This window comes from Leucopleurus acutus (assembly GCF_964270905.1).
Source record: "Leucopleurus acutus genome assembly, chromosome: X".
Lineage (NCBI taxonomy): Eukaryota > Metazoa > Chordata > Mammalia > Artiodactyla > Delphinidae > Leucopleurus > Leucopleurus acutus.
Window position 1 is genome coordinate 14,594,234 of NC_139148.1, and position 22,973 is coordinate 14,617,206.

Sequence of the window (22,973 nt, forward strand, 5' to 3'; positions counted from 1 at the left end):
GCAAGAGTTAGAACAACCATACTGGGCCAGGAGATGGAAGCCACATGCCGAGGAAAGCAGAACAAGATGAGAGGAGTGTGGATCCCTGATAATATGTGGAACACCTCCTACTACCAACATGAAACAAGACAGGAGTACGTTTGTATCTTTTTGAAAGTCCTGAGATTTGGGGTCTCTCTGTTAAAGTACCCAAACCGATATCCTAACTAATGCAATAACTGAAGGAGAGAGGAGGAGGCATTTTTACTCCTCTGTGCTTTTCTTTCCTTGCAACGCCCATCCCTCCAGGGATTTTTTTTTTTTTAATCATTCTTGGAACAGGGGCAGCAGAGGATGGAAAATCCACATCCTGAGAAGACTTCTCCCACAGAAGGACCTGGCTTCCATGCAGCTCCCCAAAGGGCCGTGCAAGCTGCTCCGCAGCTCTGGGCTAACCAGCTTTTCCTCATGCTCCTACAGGCAAAAGGCCAGGGGCGAATGGATCTTTCTCTAACTATGCCACTCCCCGTGTAGCTCCCTCTTCCTTTCTCTTTCATGTTCTTTCTCTTCATGATTACAAAGCCCTCTCCCATCCCCACCAAACCCTACTACCTCCATTAAAAAACATCCTCTCTGGATGTGGCTGGGGCTTCGCCGGCCTATGTTTGCCATTTTCAATTTTTCAGAGTCTGTTGACTGTAATCTTGCTGCTTCTATGTACCTGTGCTTATATTCGATCCTAGGCACCCAGCCTCCTGGACAGAAATAAAGCTGGATTCTTGGGTATATTTTGGAAGTGTGCTAGAATTGGTGAACGGAAGAGTCCTTATGTGGCAGCATGCTGTACTGTGATGGCCTTCAGCATCCTCTTCATAAAGGAGCTTGGAAAAATGCCAGAATTCAGTTACCATGAGATTTAAATATTAAAAAAAGGACTTATCTGCTGAAAATAATGGAAAGAATGGTTAACCCTGTTATCTCTGAACATTGAATGAGATAAAGTTCCAGCGGCTGTTCTCTATTTTTGTTATTGGACCAATGTTCTATATAATTAGGATGTAACCATTTAATACTCAGACTTTCAATATGTCTGTAACAGTCAACCTCAGTACCGTCACTACAATATTACATTCTGCATATGTCATTCTGTTGTGTCAGATACCAGTTTTTAGTGAGGTATCTTTAAGGCACATAGTAGAAAACAAAATTGGTAAATTACTCAAGTTCCTTTCACTGTGATTTGGAAACGATAAACCTTTACAGAATAAGACTTCTTTTTGGACTAGCTTTTTTATTAAAAAAAAAAGGTCCAATTTGTGTTGGTAAGGACTGCATTCATATTTAATAATGCCTGCTTTTCCTCTGGTCACACTATTTTCAGCATTAACCAGAGTACCTCTATTCTTAGCAAACTGTAGTTTATTACAGGTGTTTAAACTATTTAAAACAAGCCTATGCAGTTCTTAAGGAGGAAGATAAATGAGATGTGACTTGAGAGTACGATTGAGAAGATGTTCCTATTTAACATAAAAGAATTCAGAATACTTGATTGGTGTTATCATCTCTGAAACCTCTGATTAAGTATGGATGTCTTAAGCATAAATTTGACCAGCTAACAGTCATTCTCTAAATAAGACTATATGCTTAGAGTAAAAAGAGCTAAACAGAACAATTACATAATGGTAATCTTATATGTGTTTTTCACTTTTTTTGTGTTAGATCTCTACATTTTAGTTACTCCAAAATGCAAACTCTGTTTTTGTTTTTAATACAGTACTTTAAATCTAGTTTATGTTTCGTCTATCAGCTTGAACAGGAATCTTGTGTAACTTAGTAAGTGATGACAAAGTTTTCAAATCTACTTACCATATACCATGGCATAAATGTCTTTGAGCTTTGATGATAAAGGAAGACCTTCAGTAATTTTCATCAAGGCAAGAGGAACATTGGAAATGTGACTTGTAAATTTTGTAGTAGGGCAGTTATTACACATTTATGGTTAACATTTCTTAAGGTTCAACCAAAATTCAGTTAAAATTTCAAAGCGAAGGAGAACTTCTTAGCTAAAAATTGCCATGATAAATAGTATTAGATATTGTTGGCAGCTATTAATTCCCCATAAAAAGAATAAACCTTTTTTTAAGAAAAGCAAACAAACATCCTCTCTGTCTCTAAATTCCATATGGCTCTTGTCCTAGAAGATAGAAACATATCCTTTTATTTCTAGTAACTCATTGGTTGCGTCAGACCAGCATTTAAATTGTCTTCCAATACCCAGCAACGCTTCTCAAACTTGAGTGTACCAGAACTACCTGGAGGGCTTGTTAAAACAGATTGCAGGGTTCCACGCCTAGTTTCTGATTCAGCATGTCTGATGTTTCTTTCTAACAAGTTCCCAGATGGAGCTGATGCTACTGGTCCAGGATGGCACTTAGAGACCCACATTTGATCTGTCTTTCAATACTGTGGCCACACTTGGCTATTGAGCACGTGAATGGGGCCAGGGTGAAATGAGATGTGCTCTGAGTGCAAAATACACATCCGGCTTTAAAGATGGCACACAAACAAAAAGAATGTAAACTATCTCTTTAATAATTTCATATTAATTACTTGTTGAAATGATCATAGTTTGCATAGATTAAATAAACTATTATTAAATTGATTTTACCTGATTATTTCTACATTTTATGTGGATATTGGGAAATTTAAAATTACATATGCTGCTGGCATTACATTTTTTTTTCTTTTTTTTTGAGGCAAGGAATACGACTTTATTTGGAAAGCCAGCAGACTGAGAAGATGGCAGACTAATGTCTCCAACAACCATCTTCTGGCATTACATTTCTATTCGACAGCGTTCTAACAGACAATTACAGGGAGATATCAGATGGTAAAAAAGAAATATTGGGGATGATTAGGAATTTGAATACTGTATGAATGTAGGATGATAGAAGGGAATTGCTAATTTTTTAAATAAACTTTTAATTTTAGAACAGTTTTAATTTACAGAAAAGTTATTAAGATAGTGGAGACAGTACCCACACCCATTTTCATACATTATTAGTATTTTATATTGTGGTACATTTACCACAACTAATGAATCAATATTTGTACATTATTATTAACTAAAGCCTACACTGTATTCACATTTCCTTTTCACCTTTCTCTGTTCCAGGATCCCATATTATGTTTACTCATCATGTCTCCCTGGGCTCCTCTAGACTGTGATAGATTCTCAGACTTTCCTTGTTTTTGATGACCTACAGTTTGGAGGAGGACTGGTTAGGTATGTTGCAGAATGTTCCCCAGTTGGGATTTGTCTGATGATTTTCTTCGTGATGAAACTGGTGTCATGGGTTTTGGGGAGGAAAACCTCAGCGATAAGGGGCCATCCTCATGCTATCATATCAAGGGTACATACTATGAACGGGACTTCTCGCTGTTGATGTTGACCTTGACCACCTGGATGAGGGTGTCTGTCAGGTCTCTCCCCTGGAGAGTTCCTCTTTCCCCCCCTTTCCATACTGCCCTCTTTGGAAGGAAGCACATACTTCTCTGCACAGCACACACTTAAGGAGCGGGGAGTAATGCTCCACCTCCTTGAGGGTGAGTGTCTACATAATTTGGGATTCTTCTGCACAGATTTCTCTCTTCTCCCCTATTTACTGATTCGATCGTTGATTTACAGCAGTATGGACTCAGGGATATTTGTTATACTTTGGGTTATAATCCAATACTGCTTTATTTTGTTGCTCAAACCGTTCCAGACTTCCTGGCCACTGGAAGCTCTTTCAGTTCGCTCCTGTGTCCCTTTGACATTCCTCATTGTTGTGCTTTCTTGGAGCACATCCTTCGACACTTACAAGATGCTCCAGGCTCAACTTGTATATTCCCCGTCCCAGTCCTAGAATCGGTCATTTCTCCAAGGAGCCCTGCTTCCTCTCATTACAGCATGGTGTTAGAAATGAATTATTAATTTTTAAAGTATGATAATGGTATGGTCACTTTTTTAAAAGTTTATCTTTTAGATATACATACTGACCTATTTATACATTAAATGATCTATCAGATTTGCTTCAAAACAACGTGGAAATGGGAGATCTGAGTGGGAGTGTGGATGAAACAAGATGGGTTATGAGCTGATAATTATTGGAGCTGGGTGGTGTCCCTTCACTCTCCTTATTTTCACATGTACTTGAAATGTACTACAATGAAGCTTTTTTTAAAAGTAGCTGATAGAGCTAATATTTGCTCATTGAGTCAGGTGTTTTACAGGAGCCGTCAACAGCGAGCACAACTTTGACCTTCTATATTTATATTTTTAAATTCCAACTCCAAAGCATGCAAAAGGTGGCCCCAAATAGGAGAGAAGAATATTAGCCTGGCTCAATCAAAATGGAACCACCCAGCCAACTGGTTTGCAGACATAAGATATAAATTGTCAGTAGGACATGGGACAGCTTTGTTAAACTTAAGGGTTTACAGCTCACAGTTACATCTTCAAATCCTAGTTAAACAAACACACACACGCGCGCGCGCGCATGCAAAACACCAACAGATTTATTGAAAGCACTTCGTTTGTGTCTCTGACAAATCTTTCAGTATATTCATAAAGATGAGGGATTTTTTCAGTTCTCCTACAACAAGCCCCAAATCTCTGGGCCTAACTGCCTTTGCCCTCAGAGTCCTCTGGATCGGCCATCTCCCATTACTGTTCAGACACATCTGAGCTGCTCCATGGTGGTGGCGGGGAGCCACACTGCATTAATGAAGTACAAGCATCAATAAAAATGATTTTCTTGTAAACTGGGAGAGGTACTGGAAATGGCCGTGTTTTTAAGAAGAAAATTTGCTTTTGTGTTTTTTTCCGTCAACCAACATCTAAGTATCTATTATGTAGGAGATAGTATGCTAAATCCTGGGAATACAATAATAAAAGTATCAGCCCTGGAAGTGCTCATAGGAAAGAAACTTAGCATTTCTGAAGTGGCATCTGGCAGCAAACTCGGGAAACAACAGACTGGGGGGCCCAGACGAGAGAGAGCTGTGAGAGGTAGGATGCCTGGGACCAGGTGACGTCAGGGCTGCGGTGGGCTGTGGACGATGAGGAGTTGAGGCCAACACTGGCAGGCACTGTGTCAGGTGCCCAGATGCATCAGTGGGTGAGGCGCTGTTAAGGCAGGGACTGGAGAGGGGCACATCAGCAAAGGAAGGTGGGGAAAGATTCAGGTGTGATGAGGAGGTGCTGTGGGCTTGCAGGTGGAGACATCAGTAGACAGTGACATACCCAGGCCTAGAACTCAAGGAGAAAGTTCAGGAAAGAAGCTGTGGCTACAAAGGTAGGGGTGCTTATTGTTTTTCTTGTTAGCATTTCAGAAGTATTTCATTAACTTCTGAATTTTATGTCCCAGACTGTAGCCTGTACTAACTTTGTTTCCTGGGATTCAGAGTGTTCTATGTAGCTTAGTATGTACTCAATTTTGTGAAAGCTCCATGGATTCTTAACAGTGAATTTTCTCTTTGAATCTAATGTCTATCAATAATGCCTTTTTAATTATACCAGTATCTGCCCTTTAATTTTGCTTCCTTATGTCAAAGACTGAATGATACAATAAAGTCTTTTTGCTGTTGCCTTTTGTACTGCAGGGAGAGTGGGCAAGCTTGGTCTTAGTATGCGATCATTGTGGAGAGCTGCTTTCAAGGTTCAATTTCATCAATATGCTGGACAAAACAGGGGAAACATCAGGAGGGATCAGACACAAACTGTCCACCATGCGTTCTGAAGGTGGGCCCTGGCTTACATGTCCTCCCTAAGAGCTCTCTCCATTCCCTGGATCAACGTCAGAGCGCTTAAAAATATAAGCAAGTCCTCACATCACACTGTAGAAACAGCCCCAGAAATTTAAACATACTTCATTTACTCAACCAACTGTGAGTACAGTCCCTTATGTAGCTTGAAAAAGCAGCACTTTTCCTCCCAGAATCACTGTTGCTAGTCATGATGTTTAATTTTTAATTTCTAATATTACAGAAGGGCATGGTTTTTTCATGTTTACGGAGGGAGTACCAATTTAAAAGTCTGGGAAATTCTATTCTGAACCATGTACCATAAGACTCTCCAACAATTAGAAATCACGTAGACAGAAGACAGAAAAAAGCACATGCTCAATGTACCCAGAGGGCTTTAGAGCTCAAGTTGCAGAATCCTGCTGCCTACAGAAAGTTGAAGAATGGACTGAGGGGGAACACTAGAGCAAAGATAATTAAGTTCACAGGTAACCCGCGCTAACACGGCATGACAGTCTCTGGACAAAAATTTACAAACCAGATAGTGAAAATCGACACCTCCATTCCAGTTACTTGAGATCATCATCCCTGGAGCCTCAGTTACGGCCCGGTTGTCTCCAATTAACAGCAGTAACAGTTTCTGGGTTCCAAGGCAGCAGCTCCTGGTGCGGGTGGGCTGAGGGGTCGGATCTTGAAGGTGATTCAACCACAACCCTGAGCCTCTAGGGCTTTTCCACCAGTTATGGTGGGAGAGCTGACGGCTGAGTAGCAGTATGGCTTCTGGCCCCCAGTGGTAAAAAAGCAGCTAGAATTGCCAGCCAGATACATGAACTCAGGTGGGATGAGATATATGGGGGCACTGGCATTTTCTAGCACACTTGCATCACTGCCAACTAACTTGAGTACAGATAAAACTCATTGATTTAACTTCTTACTGCTTCCCCGGGGTCTCATTTAAGGCCCCTGCAAAAGATCAGCCCTTTGCTCCTAGGAATGGCAAGTGTTAAAACCAAGTATTTGGACATATAAAGCCACAAACTTACTAGAGTGCTGCTTTTTCAACTATAGCTGATTCATACATTAATATAATGTGGTGAAAGCAAGTAAAATCAAATCTGAGGCTTTGACATTAATGGCTGTGGTTATTAAACTTTATTATATTTTAAAATCTGAAAACTGTAAAACAGTATTTATACAAACACCTGAGGACTGTTTAACTGGGCACAGCATCTTCACACAAACAATTTGAGAGAAGACCAAGTTTAAATTAGAATTTTGTCTTATAACACAAAATGAATAACATAGATGAAACCACCCTTTAAATAGAAGCATTCTCATATAAAGTATATTTGGTTTTCTAAAAAAGAAAATGTACATTCTTGCCCCTGGTGTACATTTTATTGGCATTTATAACAAATGGCTAATACTTTTAGCACAGATTCTCATAGCTTATTAACATTACACCAAACTTATACAAACTAATTAACAATAAACATATAGCACCATTTCCCCTTGAAAGTTCTAACTTTAAAAATAAAGCCCAAAATGATAAGGCTGAATTAATGCATCTTCCAAAATTTAGCAGAATAAATGGCTCAGAACTAAGCAAATTAACTAGCAACATTGCATAGGACAGAGAACTTCCCTGTATGGAAACCAATCTATGGATTGTTTCTTATCCCCTGAAGACTAAGCTGAGAGGTACTAGTGATAGCAAATGATGCACGTATATTTTTCAGAATAAAAACATCCAACTATATAAATAGTTCACCATTACCTCTGTGGCAGTGCAAAGTGCCATATTAAATTCAAAAACAACAGATTTGTTTGAATACCTACAGGTATAGAATAATATATAAATATGGTATAGTATCTGTATGAAGAATAAACAGACAATAAAATATATATATTTTAAAAATTTGGGCACAGGTGTCCTCATATAGAGATATGAGAAATGAATGCCTAGTTAAATGTCTAAGCTTAGAGAAAATATGTAAAGTTTTGAAATAATGGGTATTTCACTGAAAAATTTTAATCAGACTCCATCCAAACCACACTTGTAGTATAATATCTCCTGCATAAAACAACCATTCTATCTTACAATTGTTTGAAATTTATCAAAAACTGATAAGAACACTTTATGAAAGTTTATAAGCTTGTTTTTTTTCTTTAAATATGAACAAACACAACATACAGAGAAATAATAACGAAAGGAAAATAATTTATATGGCTATTCCCTTTCCGGAAATTGGTAGAACACAAACAGAACATTGCAGTAACAGACATAAAATATTTGAAAAAGAGATGATATCTACAGTTGCATCTTTAAATTCTTTTCTAAGGAAAATTTCTCATGGATTTCACTAGAGAGCCTGTCAGTCCCTGATACTTTCCCCCCTTTGGGATGTAGCTGTTTTGGTTTTATATATAAACATTAATCAAAATCAATGGTGTTTCTCTGTTTCCTGCATTAAGTATATTTGTAAACTGTACAATTAAATAATAAATTGTAAAGTGTAAAATAATAAAAAGACATAAAGGACTGCCAAGTTGAATATGCTAATACTAACATGTTAATGTGTTTTAAAGAAGTAGACTGGACTTGTAATGTAGTTCTGCAATTCTGGATATAACGTAGTTTTAGAGGAACTGTCTACAGAACAAAAACTGCTACGAGAATAAAAATATTTTTAAATTAAAAAGTTATCAAGACAATTGAAAATTATGTCTAAACTTACACATTTTTTTCAATTATATTTTCCTTCTTTAAGTTTTTCAATATAATAACATAACTTTAAGGCTGGCCCCAACTTCAGCCCCATATACTTCATCATCACATCACTTTTGAGTAGTAGCAGAGCCTTCCCATCAATCTCCTACAGAGAGAAAGAAATTATAATTACTAATACTGATTTCATGTTTTGTCACATTACGTACATATAAGAACATGTAAAACAGGGAGCAGCTGTACATTCTCAACATATATTCTCTGAATATGCATTTATTTCCTGAAAACTATTAAAAATATAACTTATATGTGAAGCATCATTTGAAAATTTCTAAATTCACTTCAAATTTTAAGAAAAAGGAAATTTAACCCAGTATCTTTGAAAAATGGCCTTAGCATCAAACTCTGATTTTAAATACTATATGTTGAATAAAATACCACGTATTTATGACAAAGAGTAGAAAACTGTGAACTGTAGAAATGAATTTCAGACAGTCATTAACTTTCTTAGAAAGGTTGAAATATGAGTATATCAGTATTAACGCAAACTGTAAATGTGCTATACAGTGTTGTCATTATGTTGAAAGCTATTCAGTTAGTTGTGTGAAGCTAATTAGATACGAAAACTTATTACTGATTTTCTTACAACGTCAAAAAGGATACATAGATATTTGGTCATGAATTTGTTAGAAAAGACTATAAACATTATTTAACAGACACAAGGCATCCTCCTAAAATTCTTTATTTCCTTAATTAAGCAATTTATTGTCGTGGAAGCATATTATTTGGTTTTCATGAGTTCCTATTTAAAATAAAGCTGCACTTAATCTTTTACAGTTACTGGATTCATCAGGCGTCATAACAAGGAGGACACCCTGTCACAGCTGTGGTCACCCCTCCTACTCACGGTCCTCGGGCCGAGCAGGGAGCAGGTGGGGAGGAGGATCCTTGTAGCTGTTGTTAGAAAGGAGAAGAAACCTGAGAGTGGCCATGCCGAATCATCTTCTCTTGAGAACTTGAAGACTTGTAGTATTTTAGGTACCCGGGTACCCATTTAAAGCACAGATCCAGCCTCCACCCTTTAAGGCTTTAACTTTGGGCAAAGTAAACTTTCTCGCATATGGAATAATCAGTTGATAGGGTTCCCCCACCATCCACACTAATCAGTATCCAACTGAAGGGCCTGCACAGAGGTCATTCAAAGTCATTACGGCAGGAAAACCGGATCAAAAGATACATTACATGTTGCATGAAGAGGTCGACGAGGGGGCCTGATATCTGAGGATCTTTATGTTTCATAAACTGTATCACTTCATCCACAGACCAGGTTGAAGGGTCCTTAGAGAAGCCTTGTTTCAGGACACTGGGGTCAGGTACAGCTATATAACTTGGAGCTTCAATGGGGGGAAAAAAGACAAATCATACTTGACCTGATCATTATCCTGAAAGAAGAGATGTTAGGTAGGGAGTAATTGTCTCATTCCTGGAACCTTGTGTGAAGTACCCCGGCATGGACCCAGGACTCCAAGGTAAAATCCAGGGAAAGCCTAGACAAAGATGACCTGAGGATGGCTACTCAAGAATGTCCCACCTGACCTCCCCCAAACAACAAAAGCAGCTTCGGAAGACACCTTACAGTTCCAAAGATCATAAAAGAGACTGAGCAATCCGAGGCCACTTTGGCCACAGGAAAATACAGCAAAAGATCTGTTACTTGGGTTAAATTAGGCTAATCTAAGCTAACTTATTGCTTTCTTACTTTAAATATTTCAAAGAATTTCTCTCAATCTTTCTCCTCTTGATATCTCCAGATTAGGTTTATTTTACTAGCTAATTGCAGTGGAAATCCCCAGAATTTACAGTTTGATAGTTGCTTAAATTTATTCACTTTAATGTATTCAATATGGATGGTTTTTAGCATCACTTTATTCTTTAAATTCCTGTTTCTCAAGCCTTAATGCTTATCTGAATTTTGAAGAAAACAAGATTATTTTGTGCTTAGCTAGGTCAGAAGTAACTTTAACATTATACTGAATGCCTCTTTCAAGTTTCACTGCATAGTAATAGATATTTTGGTTGAAGGTTTATATGTTTAAAAAAGAAGTAACTAAGACATGAAACAATTTAAGTGCTCATACCTCAAAAAGTTATAGCTGTGCCGTTCACTACACTGTATTGAAATTTCTTTGTGTCCAGACACGCATTCATTTACTCAACCAGAGTACTTGACTCTCTAAAGTTAGTGTATGATAAGAGAAGTGGGTTTTGTAATTTGCTAGGAGGATTTGTTTCTCTAAACAAGGACCGTCAATACAAATTTAATATTTTTGTATGTGTGAATTAGCCAAAAGTGCACCTTTTCTTTCCTATCCTCTGGGCTCTGGCCATTTTATGAGTATTTTGAGTATTCACCCAGGGAAAGGGCAAAGAAAAACAGAAGATAAAAGAACTCACAATGGTAAATCTTATTTATTTTCTTTTTAAATAGCGTAACTTTGATATGAAATAAAAACTCTTTAGTAAAATCTATCCTACTTTCTACTTGTCAGAGATAAAAATGTTGGTCTACCAAGAAATGCTGCTGGGCTGTATCAACCCAAGTAAAAACGATGATGGTATAGACCATGCCATGCCTAAGGCATTCTAACAATCCAGACAGAAAAGTCTTCTCCTTTAACTCAAAACAGACTCAATTTAATACTTAAAAAATTACTGGTGAGGCTTCCCTGGTGGCACAGTGGTTGACAGTCCGCCTGCCGATGCAGGGGACACGAGTTCGTACCCCGGTCCGGGAAGATCCCACATGCCGCGGAGCGGCTAGGCCCCGTGAGCCATGGCCGCTAAGCCTGTGCGTCCGGAGCCTGTGCTCTGCAACGGGAGAGGCCACAACAGGGAGAGGCCCGCGTACCGCAAAAAAAAAAAAAAAAAAAAAAAAAAAATTACTGGCAAGGCTAACCATACCTCTAAATTAACTTATATTTGTGTGGGATTTTTGGTTTCTGTCATCAGAATCTGGTATAGTTATGCTTTGAATAACATATAACTACTTTTACGGATTACTACAAATAAACTATATGTAAAGATATGATTTCTGGTATAAAATTATAATTTTATATTAAAAATAAAACGGGCTTCCCTGGTGGCGCAGTGGTTAAGAATCCGCCTGTCAATGCAGGGGACATGGGTATGAGCCCTGGTCCAGGAAGATCCCACACGCCCCGGAGCAACTAAGCTCTTGCACCACAACTATTGAGCCTGCGCTCTAGAGTCCGTGAGCCACAACTACTGAGCTTACATGCCTAGAGCCCATGCTCCGCAACAAGAGAAGCCACTGCAATGAGAAGCCCGCGCACTGCAACAAAGAGTAGCCCCCACTCGCCACAACCAGAGAAAGCCCGCGTGCAGCAACGAAGACCCAACACAGCTAAAAATAAAATGAATAAAATAAATTTATTTAAAAATTTTAAAAAATAAAAAATTTAAAAAATAAAAATAAAACAACTGTGAGCTCATCTATTTCTAATCTATCATGGAAAATAATTTAACTGGGCCCACATCTTCAAAATAATCAGAGAAAGTTATGAACATTAGTGTTATTCAAATAATTACATGAAATAAATAATTATGTGAAAAATAATCAAAGTCCAGTCATGCTCTTCTCCTTAATGGCTCTGTCTTATATACACTAGGAGATCAGAAGGCCTGTCTTCATGAACTCATATATTGTGAAAATATCTAAAAATTCAGTGACCCCTTTATAAAATGAACATCTATCTTCAGTCTCTCTACAAAAATCACTCCAAAACCAGAGACAATCTACACCGAGTAGGAGATGGGGGTGACGATATTAAATGTATCACAGCATGTGTACAGTGCAGTTGCCCATAGATAATATCCATTATGAAAGGCAGGGGAGTTAGTTGATTCCTACTTCCTTTACTCCTCAACCTTGCCTAGATGCCTATCTGGTGACAAAAGACAAAACACTTATTCCTCTCACCACAGCACCCTTAACCCTTAAAAGGGTACAGGATAGTAGCTATCTTTGCACTTGGAAGGCTGCTCTGGCTCTTTCCAAATGAAGAGTAGGATGCTGTCCTGTTTATACATATCATGTTCTCCTGCGGGGTCTGAGGGAATGACTGGGAGTGTGGAAAATGGGGAAACGCCTGCAGCAACAGAATGCCAGAGGCTAGATCTGGGAACCACACACAGGCTGGGGCCAGGAAAGGTCTCAATAGGGACAAGGAAGAGAGGACGTCAGAAAGAAGAGGGAGTGCATCCTTCCAGGCCTCAGAGTCATGTGAGGGTTGTGAGTCCAGGCAGTACCCAAGGAAATGATAAATTACAATGGATAGAAAAGCACTAAACTGAGAAGTCTCCATCAGAAACATGGTTGGTGATCCAGATTCCCAGAAATAGTTCTGTAATGCCATGAGGATTAGAGCATGTGTAGCAGCTTGGCCCTGAAAATGATGTGAAGGGGAGGACTCGACCTCCTCACTTTTGGCACTTTCTCCAATGCGATAAACTCTCAGGGGATGTTGTGGGGCATGGAAACCTTAAGGGGAAAGACAAACACACTGGCTGAGAATCACTGTTTTTGAATATACCTTCACTTTTCCTCTGCATCTGGAATGTAACTTCATGGTGACTGCTCTTGGGAGGTGATTCGGTCCCTACCAGTGTTGAACTCGAGGTGCATGGCACACTTTGAGAAACACTACTGGAGACCGGAGTATGAGTGCTTATAGGATTTGTGCTGGCAGGATTCAAAGAACTTGCTGGATTTAGTGGTGAGTTTTTGGACTCTTCAGAAAGCATTTCCCCTTTGGGCATGCCATTTCCCTCAGAAGATAATACTTCTTCTACAAGAAAAAAAAACACAAAGGCAATAAGAAAAAAGACAAAGGCAATTATCTTCAACAGACTTACAGCTCGAATACTATTAAAAGGTCAAAAATCCCCTAACTGCCAACAATAGTTCACTTAAGCCATGCTATACTGAACCACAAACCTCTAACACAAAGCACATGGCCATCCCCTTCTTGGTGTTTATAGTAATGGACACTGTCCTGAAATTCAAATTGATTCTAATGATATCACCTATTTTTCTCATGGCAACTAACCCTTGCCAGTCTTGCCACCAAAACTATGAACACCTCACTAAAGCATTTATTTTTAGGAATGCAGTTCTTCACAACTCTTTGTTACAATATGATCACAGAGTTGGTTTCTAACATTTGCTTACTCCTTGGGCACTTAAAACTTTCACTGGAGAAATGTACTAGGTTTTTCTATTCCTCTTTCTATCAGCTTTTAGCAATACAAAGCTGAATGGAAAATATGGCTATAACTGTTTTTCTTTAATCTAAGAAGAAATGACAACTGTGCACTTCTGAAGGGAATGAAGTGCTCAACAAAGCTGCCAAAGTAGTAGCCTAACTGCCAAACTGATTAGGGGGAATATATTCCCCAACTTCCAGCATCAACACTCAAGAGCATATAAGTGATAGAAGAGTGACTTTTCTCCCCAGTCTTGCAACATGTAAATACTATTTACCTTCAGAGGCATGCACTTCTGTTTTGGGGCGCTTAGGAGAGAGAGTAGCAACATAAGGCAGAGGTTCCTGAGAAGGTCGTTTGGTGCTTTTCTTTTCTGTTGTATCTTCTTTTACTGTTTTCAAAAAAAGAAATATCTGTTATAACTAATTAATATACTCAAGCGTTTTCATATCATCAGCATAAAACACTTTTGTTTCTAAATCATTTGCCTACTATAACTTCATCAATAATTGATCAATTATTTATGAACAAGATGTGTTCATTTCATCCTATTAAATATTTCAGTGATACTATATTCAAGGGTTAAAGGCACTATGTTTAGGCTTCATTTATTCTAGGGTCATCACATCTTTCTAACTCTCACAGGCCAACAGTGAGGCAACCAATTGTAATGTGTCTAAAAAGACCTGGGAAAATTGCTCCCATGAGCAAGAAAAGTTAAGAATTCAGAGAAGTTAAAGAGAAGATAGGGTACAATGAACACTCCATTTTATAGGCAACAATCCTGGCCTAGGGGTACACTTACAACAATCCTACTGGTTACTTATCATCAACCAAATGCATTTCTTCCTAAAGGACCACACTTTAAGGCATAATCCTGAAAATAAAGACATTTCAATTTATTAATTACACTATTACACTACATTAGACTACGTTACACTACATTATCGATCAATATTTTGATTTAATCTCCAACTAAAAGGAAAAACAAAGTGCAATAGAAATCTATAAAGTAGGATAACAGACCTCCAGAGAGAAGAAAGACTGCAATGAGAAAGTACCAAAGTCAAACTTCATCTAGTTCAAAATGGCTGGGGGCCAGGCATGCCTCTCAAAATCGTCTGATGAGCAATCTTTAGCCATCCATTTACTGACTGATTACTAATGAGTCTAAGAGAGCTCTCACCATTTGATTTTATTTTTAATCATCAACTACAAAACTAACAGGCAAAACATACTTCAGTGAATGAGAGATATTTCTACAATTAGGACAGTTAAATTCTAAGAAGAGAAATAATTGACTTTTTTCATACCCATTTAATGATACAGAAAATTAGAGTACTAAAATATACAGTTTCTATAGTTTTCTATAGATATTTACCTCAGAATCATAGGAAGATCAGAAAAAGTCTTTACTTATCTTTTACTTGTAATTTTATAATACATTCTTTATGAAAAGTTTATGAAGCTGGTATATGGTCTACTATCTGAGGTTGATACAAACATAAAACTGATTCTTGACTTCTGCTTCTGGGTATCGTAGTGAGCTCAGGCATGAAACTGTTCCTGCAGAGATAACTAGAAAAGGCCAGATAATTTACAAAGTACTTCAGAAGTCATCATAGAGAAGCACTTCCAGGACGACTGATTAAGGACTTCAGAAAATCCACTCCTTCATAAAAATAATGACAGCGCTGGCAAAATTAACTTTTTCAAAATTGTGGACGTTAACTAAAGGATTACAACAACCCAAAAAGCATTTTATTCAAGAAAAATGGCTGAATCTCAGAAAGAACAACAAATTCTGTGGCATTTTACCTTCCCTAATATAATCCCATTCACCCCAGTTTTGCAGCAGCCTTGCAAACCAACAGCTTCGCAACTACAGTAGCTGTGAAAGCCAGCAGCCAGCCTAGCACTGAAGGGGGCACAAAGGATTTGGAACTCTCCAAAAGCTCCACCCACAGAGAAGTGTCACTATTTGATCAATCTTGCAGCTCACTGAAAACCTCTGATCTCTGGGCTTGTTCTATCTGACCTAAATCAGAGCCTGCTCTGTGTGAACAGCCCTATCCAAAGCACTGGTCAAAAACCAAACCAAAACCAAACCAAAAACCCACAACAATGGCAATTGTTTAACACTGCAGCTTCCAGAGGTAGTATTACCAGTTGGGGCTGACAAGATGCTGACCAAGAAGCTTAAAAGGAAAAACTGGAGAATGAGATGTCCATTAGGGGACTCTGAAAAGCACTGAGATATTCCTGGGAATCTACAAGGCCATATGTATGTACATGGTTGTATGAATGCTCAGGAAGACTTTAGAAGGCCCTAATCTTTCATTTTTTGCTGACCTTGAAGCTCTGCACAAAGCAGATTTGTAAACTGCCTCCTGGAATGTTCAAGGTAAGTCCCAACACACACTAAGAACCCCTTCGCAAAGGCTGGGAGACATACTGGTTCCAGGCACTTAAGAAAATCCCTGTCCAATCATTAGCTGACCACTAAGCTAAGTGAACAGACTTCAGTAGCCACATATAACAAAATTAGACCTGGAAAAGTCATTACATTAGTCCAGGAGAGTCACTAAAAATCCAAACAGCACCAGCAACAACAACAGAGCCTAGGAAGGGGGAGGGAACCTAATTTTCAGAGTTGCTGCGTTATATTACTTTTAAATTTCAATTAAAAAATTAGGAGACATGCAAGGAAGAGGAAAGTATGACCCATACACAGGGGGAAAAAAAGTCAACAGAAACTGCCTCTGAGGAAGCCCAGACACTGGACTTACTAAGCAAAGATATCAAGTCAGTTATTTTATATATGTTTAAAGAACTTAAAAAAAAATCATGTCTAAAGAACTAAAGGAAAGTGTAAGAACAATGTCTCACACTATCGATAAAGCAATAAAAATTATAAAAAGAACCAAATAGAAATTCACGATTTGAAAAGTATAATAAATGAAATTTAAAAAACAAAACAAAACCCTAGAGAGGCTCAACAGCAGATGTGAATTAGCAGAAGAAAGAATCACCAAATTTTTTAAGAGGTCAATTGAGATTATATAGTCTGAGGAACAGGAAAAAAAAAAGAGAGAGAGAGAGAGAAAAAATGAACAGACTTCAGAGACCTGTGGGACACCATCAAGCATGCCAGAATAAACATAATAGGAGAGTCCTGGAAGGAGAGGACAGAGAGAGTAAGGAGCAAAAAGACTATTTGAAGAAATAATGTCTAAAAGCTTCCCAACTTTAATGCAAAACATTAATCTGCATAATCCAAAAAGCACAAGAATCTCCAATTATGATAAATGCAAAGATATTCACACCTAGAAAAAACAGTCAAACCACCAAAAGCAAAAGACAAAGAGAATCTTGAAATCAGCAAGAGAAAAGCAAATCATCACATACAAAGGATCCTCAATAAGATTAGCAACTGACTTCTCATCAGAAACTACAGAGGCTAGAAGGAAGTGGGATGACATATTCAAAGCACTGAAACAAGACGGTCAACCAAGAATTCTATATCTAGCAAAACTAAACTTTAAAAACTGAAGGAGAAAATAGGAAATTCTCCATAAAGAAAAACTGAGAGAATTCCTCACTTATAGAGAGCTACCCTATAAGAGATACTAGAGAGACTCCTTCAAGTTGAAATGAAAATAGAGAATAACTTAAATCCACATTAAAAAAAAAAAACAGTACCAGTAAATATATTTGTGTTTATAACTCTTTTCTTCTCCTTTCTCATTTAAAAGACAACTACATAAAGCAATAATTATAGGACTTCCCTGGTGGTGCAGTGGTTAAGAATCCACCTGCCAATGCAGGGGACACAGGTTCAAGCCCTGGTTCAGGAAGATCCCACATGCCACGGAGCAGCTAAGCCTGTGCACCACAACTACTGGGCCTGTGCTCCAGAGCCTGCAAGGCACAACTACTGAGCCTGTGCTCCAGAGCCCGCAAGCCACAACTACCGAAGCCCACGCGCCTAGAGCCCGTGCTCCGCAACAAGAGAAGCCACTACAATGAGAAGCCCATGCACCACAACTAAGAATAGCCCCCGCTCGCCACAACTAGAGAAAGCCCACACGCAGCAACGAAGACCTGACGCAGCCAAAAATAATAAATAAATAAAATAAATAAATTTCTTTTTTTAAAAAAGCAATAATTATAAAACTGTATTTGGGAGCTTATAACGTATAAAATATAATTTGTATGACAATAATAGCACAAAGAAGTGGGCAGAAAACAAAGCTATGCTGGAGCAAAGTTTTGGCATAATATTAAAATTAAGTTGGTATTAATCCAAACTAGACTGTTGTAAATTAAGATGTTAATTGTAATCCCCAAGGCAACTAACTAAGAAAATAACTCAAAAAAATAGTAAAAAGAACAAGGAAAATAAAATGGTACACAAGAAAACATCTACTTAAAACAAAAGAAGGCAGTAATGGAGGAAAAGACTACCCCCCCCCGAAAAAAAAGAGAGACATACAGAATGGTAGATGTAAATCCTACCTTATCAGTAATTAAATTAAATGTACATGAAATAAACACTCCAGTAAAAAATCAGATTGGCAGAATGGGTTTTTTTTAAAGTTGTATTACAAACTTACACTTTAAATTCAAACACACAAATAGGTTGAAAGTACAAGGATGGGAAAAAATATACCATACAGACAGTACTTAAAAGAGGACTGGGGGGGCTCCCCTGGTGGCGCAGTGGTTAAGAATCCGCCTGCCAACGCACGGGACACGGGCTCGAGTCCTGCTCCGGGAAGATCCCACATGCCACGGAGAAACTAAGCCCGTGCACCACAACTACTGAGCCCGCGCTCTGGAGCCCGCAAGCCACAACTACTGAAGCCTGCATGTCTAGAGCCCATGCTCCGCAACAAGAGAAGCCACCGCAGTGAGAAGCCCGCGCACCACAACGAAGAGTAGCCCCCGCTCCCCACAACTAGAGAAAGCCCATGCGTAGCAACGAAGATCCAACGCTGCCAAAAATAAATAAATAAATTTTAAAAAACAAAAAGACCCCACAATGATACACGTTTCAGGTTTTGATTCTCAAGTTAATTATGAATACAATAAGAAATTACTTTTCCACTTTGAATGAACAAAAACTATATACTATACATGTCTAATTAGTTCACTGTGGCTAAAAGGTTTACTTTGAGGAAGACGCAGGAAAAACTGAACTATGTAAGATTCTCAAGTTAATGTAGAATCTAATATAAAATAGAAGCACAGTATAAAATTTTACATTTTCTCTTACCTGAATTATTTTGATCATGCTCTGCAGGACTATGACCATTACCTCTGTAAGAGCTAAAAGGCTGGCTACTCAAAAGGTTATCACACTGCAGGCTGTGGCACAATTTCTCAAGAAAGCGAAGAGCAAATGATGCACTGTTCACTGGAGGGAGCTGGATGGAATGAGTTTCCCCATCAAAGGAGGCTATTATAGGGAAGAAAAGATGTCAGAGTTACATCACAGAAAGATGAGAACCACATCAAAATGAAAGTCATCAATTTAGGAAATGTATTATAAATCTAACGTGTGGTTTTTGTAATTTATAAAGGAATAATCTTAAATTATAAAAGTTCCTCTCATTCAAACACATAGTCTGAACTAATAAAAGCATTCTTGTTTAAAAATATTCATAAAGTAAACAACAACAACAGAAACCCACTGATGTACAATAGTTTCTGCTCTTCCAAACATTCCATGGGTACAAATGCAGTATCTGATCATACAATCATGAAAGCCATGTGTATCTTACCTCTTACTCACTTCTTGAATCACATTTTTTACTTAGAGATTCTTACAGATTAGTCTGTTTTCTAAAAATATTAAAATATATTAAGCTCACTTTATCTATAGTGAGCTTAATACAGCAGGTAAAAGGAAAAATCTGTACCTCTTACCTCAATATACAGTATTACTCTGACATTATTTGTCTATTTTGAAAGTTAAACTTTCCAAACCAGGGTTAAAAGTCTATAAACATATAATTATTATACATATTCTATTACATTAATATAGTATTCAAATATTATAGTTAACAGAATATAAATTTATAAAATAATCTATGTATTATAAAATCCTTGCCTTCTTGAAACCTAAAAACAAATTAGGGAATAAAAGCTCATAAAGGATTAGATGAGCATACCGGTTATCACTTCTCCTCCACGATCATCTGGCTTAAGGAATCCAAAAACAGTCTTACTTTGAATGGCACAATCCACACAGGCCTGCACCGTCCGCCGGAGCACCACATTGACAGGGCCTGGGCCAAAGTGATCGGGCAGCTGCTGGATTTTATTCTGATCCAGGTAAGGGCCAGAGCTTCCATATTTGTTTACATAGACACAGACTTGATTAAAAATGTGTATATAGATATAACAAACAATGAGATTGGTTAGAAGGAACATAAACACTACATAATCAATCACTGTATATCCCATTAGCCACGCTTCACTCAAAGATAACCTAAACATAGTTACTATCGGTGATCATTTCTGCTACCTAAAAATATGTATGTAAATATATTTTCACATTTTGTAAATATATGAAATCTAGAAATAAATAATCCAAATGCTTATTCAATTTTCTAGAATTCTGCCCAAACTGATTATAATAAAAACAATACAAGTTTTAGTAACATCATAAAACAATTCTTCACACATTCTCAGGTTATATAAAATGGCTTAAAGTCAAGAATATTTTCACTTTTTAACAGCAATCACAGTATAAGAATTTTCTTTCAAAACTGGTCATATTAGCACACTCCTTTTGGACTGAATTTATTTTAAATCAACAATATTGCACTCTCGTTATATAGTATTTTCTAAAGTAACCAAATCATTTCAGATATGTGTCACAGTAAGTTCTAATGACCTAGAGAAATTTTTTTCATTAATTTTTTTTTTTTTTTTTTTTTTGCGGTACACACGCCTCTCACTGTTGTGGCCTCTCCCGTTGCAGAGCACAGGCTCCGGACGCACAGGCTCAGCGGCCATGGCCCATGGGCCTAGACGCTCCACGGCATGTGGAATCTTCCCGGACCGGGGCACGAACCCATGTCCGCCTGCATCGGCAGGCGGACTGTCAATCACTGCGCCCCCAGGGAAGCCCTTTTCATTAATTTTTAAGAAAATAAAAATGTTCTTTATATACATGCTGAGGTTCATGGAAGAAAATTTTAAAAATAAATGCTTTCCTTCGTATAATAAAAGCATTTAGAATTTAGAAGCAAATAATCTATAATCACAATCAGTCAAGTTTCTATAATTTTTCTTCACTGAGAATCAACAAATACAAATTAACACAGGTAATCAACGTAATATGATTATTAACAGAAAATATATTGTCCCCCTAAATCAAGAGGCACATTATTTTTATCCACTACTCAATTTATTGCAAAATTTTCATGTATACAGTCTATATTTAGTACAATAAAAACCCATTAAGGGCTTCCCTGGTGGCGCAGTGGTTGAGAGTCCGCCTGCTAATGCAAGGGACACGGGTTCGTGCCCCGGTCCGGGAAGATCCCACATGCCGCGGAGCGGCTACGCCCATGAGCCATGGCCGCTGAGCCTGCGCGTCCAGAGCCTGTGCTCCACAACGGGAGAGGCCACAACAGTGAGAGGCCCGCGTACCGCAAAAAAAAAAAAAAAAAAAAAAAATTAATCTCACTTTCACTATGTTGAAATATATGATACTTAAGCTTTGTGGCAATAGCCAGAGGAAGGATAGACTCTGTCACAGAAATGAAACACCTATTAAAAACTTAACCTGAGATGCTGATGGCATGGACAAAGTTCTACTGAACACAAGTGAGCTAAACAAGGATTTCAATGTTTATACTCATTTAGCTAGGCTCCCCTCCTAATGGACTAAAAATCAGAAATAATAAAGAGACAAAATGAGGTATGTAACGGACTTCCCCGGTGGCACAGTGGTTAAGAATCCACCTGCCAATGCAGGGGACACGGGTTCGAGCCCTGGTCTGGGAAGATCCCACATGCTGTGAAGCAACTAAGCCCGTGCACCACAACTACTGAGCCTGCACTCTAGAGCCCGTGCTCCACAACAAGAGAAGAAACCACTGCAACGAGAAGCCTGTGCACCACAACAAAGAGTAGCCCCTGCTCGCCAAAACTAGAGAAAACCCATGCGCAGCAACAAAGACCCAACACAGCCAAAAAAAAGGGGGGGGGGGTATGTTACAATAATCATTTTTAAAGTGATTTCTATTTCAAAAAATTAAATTATAATTTCTTTTTAATAAGAAAAGAAAAATTGAGGGGAAAAGTCCAAGGAACAGAAGAATGTAAGAGAGATAATTAAGGATCTAGGAGAGGGAGCAAAAAAACTTGCTTTAAGTAACAGGAAAGGAATAAGGAAATTTGCAGGAAATGACAAATAAAAGGGACTGACTAGTTTGGGTGTCTGTCATTTCACACTCTTCACATAGCAAAAAACAATTTAAAGTCATCATGCCCCCTGACAGGCAAGGATCTGTGAAAATTTTATAAGGCATTAAAATAAGGTTTGAGGTACCTTAAAAATACATACAAGACAAAAAAGACAAATTGTGAAATGAGATCATGGGAAAACAAGAATAGATTTGACAATAATGTAAATTTTATAAATCTTACCAAGAGGGATATCTTAAGGGTGTTGAATTTTCAAGTGACTTATGTATTTAAACAAACTTTTTCCTTGACATCAAAATGAACAATCAGAATTTCAAAATATTTTAATATGAAAAATGCTATAAGAAATGTTTACTATCATCTTTTTTCCCTCTTATTTTATTTCCAGGACTTCAAAGACACTGAAAATAATACAACAAAAGATAACTAATTTTACGTTCTTTTAAAAATATTAATTTACCTGTAGACATCACTATTTTAGATGATCCAGGAACAGTATCCTTATCATATAAAACACCACCACGTCCTCTGGCCAGCATACTGACAGAAGCTGAAGATGTGGAACATACAACAGGAATACGTTTTTCCTATTAAAAAAAAAATATTCCTAGATAAGGAGGTCATAAAATTATTGGCATCACTGGTTCACAAATGATCAGTTGTCTGAAGTCCTCTGGGTTGGAAATCCCTGTGTCACAAACTGCAGCACTTTTCAAACTGTGCTCCTAAAAGGGGCCCATAAGCTGGT

At 37.9% G+C, this 22,973-nt stretch overlaps 1 protein-coding gene and 1 pseudogene across 2 annotated transcripts in view; one reads left to right on the forward strand and one right to left on the reverse strand.

Annotated features, from left to right (window-relative positions):
* Positions 1-640: 640 nt before the first annotated feature.
* On the forward strand, positions 641-899 carry LOC309978078 (protein kish-A-like; annotated as a pseudogene). The gene has a single exon. The product of its transcript is annotated as a protein kish-A-like (transcript).
* Positions 900-8,513: 7,614 nt separating this feature from the next.
* Positions 8,514-22,973, reverse strand: part of SCML2 (Scm polycomb group protein like 2) — a gene marked incomplete at its 3' end in the record, with an annotated part of 66,340 nt that continues 51,880 nt past the window's right edge. The window contains exons 8-14 of the mRNA XM_082864111.1: positions 22,686-22,812; positions 19,957-20,160; positions 19,059-19,241; positions 14,058-14,171; positions 13,108-13,362; positions 9,737-9,888; positions 8,514-8,642 (exon numbers count right to left, since the gene is read on the reverse strand). Of these exons, the coding sequence (XP_082720237.1) occupies positions 8,514-8,642; positions 9,737-9,888; positions 13,108-13,362; positions 14,058-14,171; positions 19,059-19,241; positions 19,957-20,160; positions 22,686-22,812 (1,164 nt within the window). The remainder of the gene's footprint in view (positions 8,643-9,736; positions 9,889-13,107; positions 13,363-14,057; positions 14,172-19,058; positions 19,242-19,956; positions 20,161-22,685; positions 22,813-22,973) is intronic.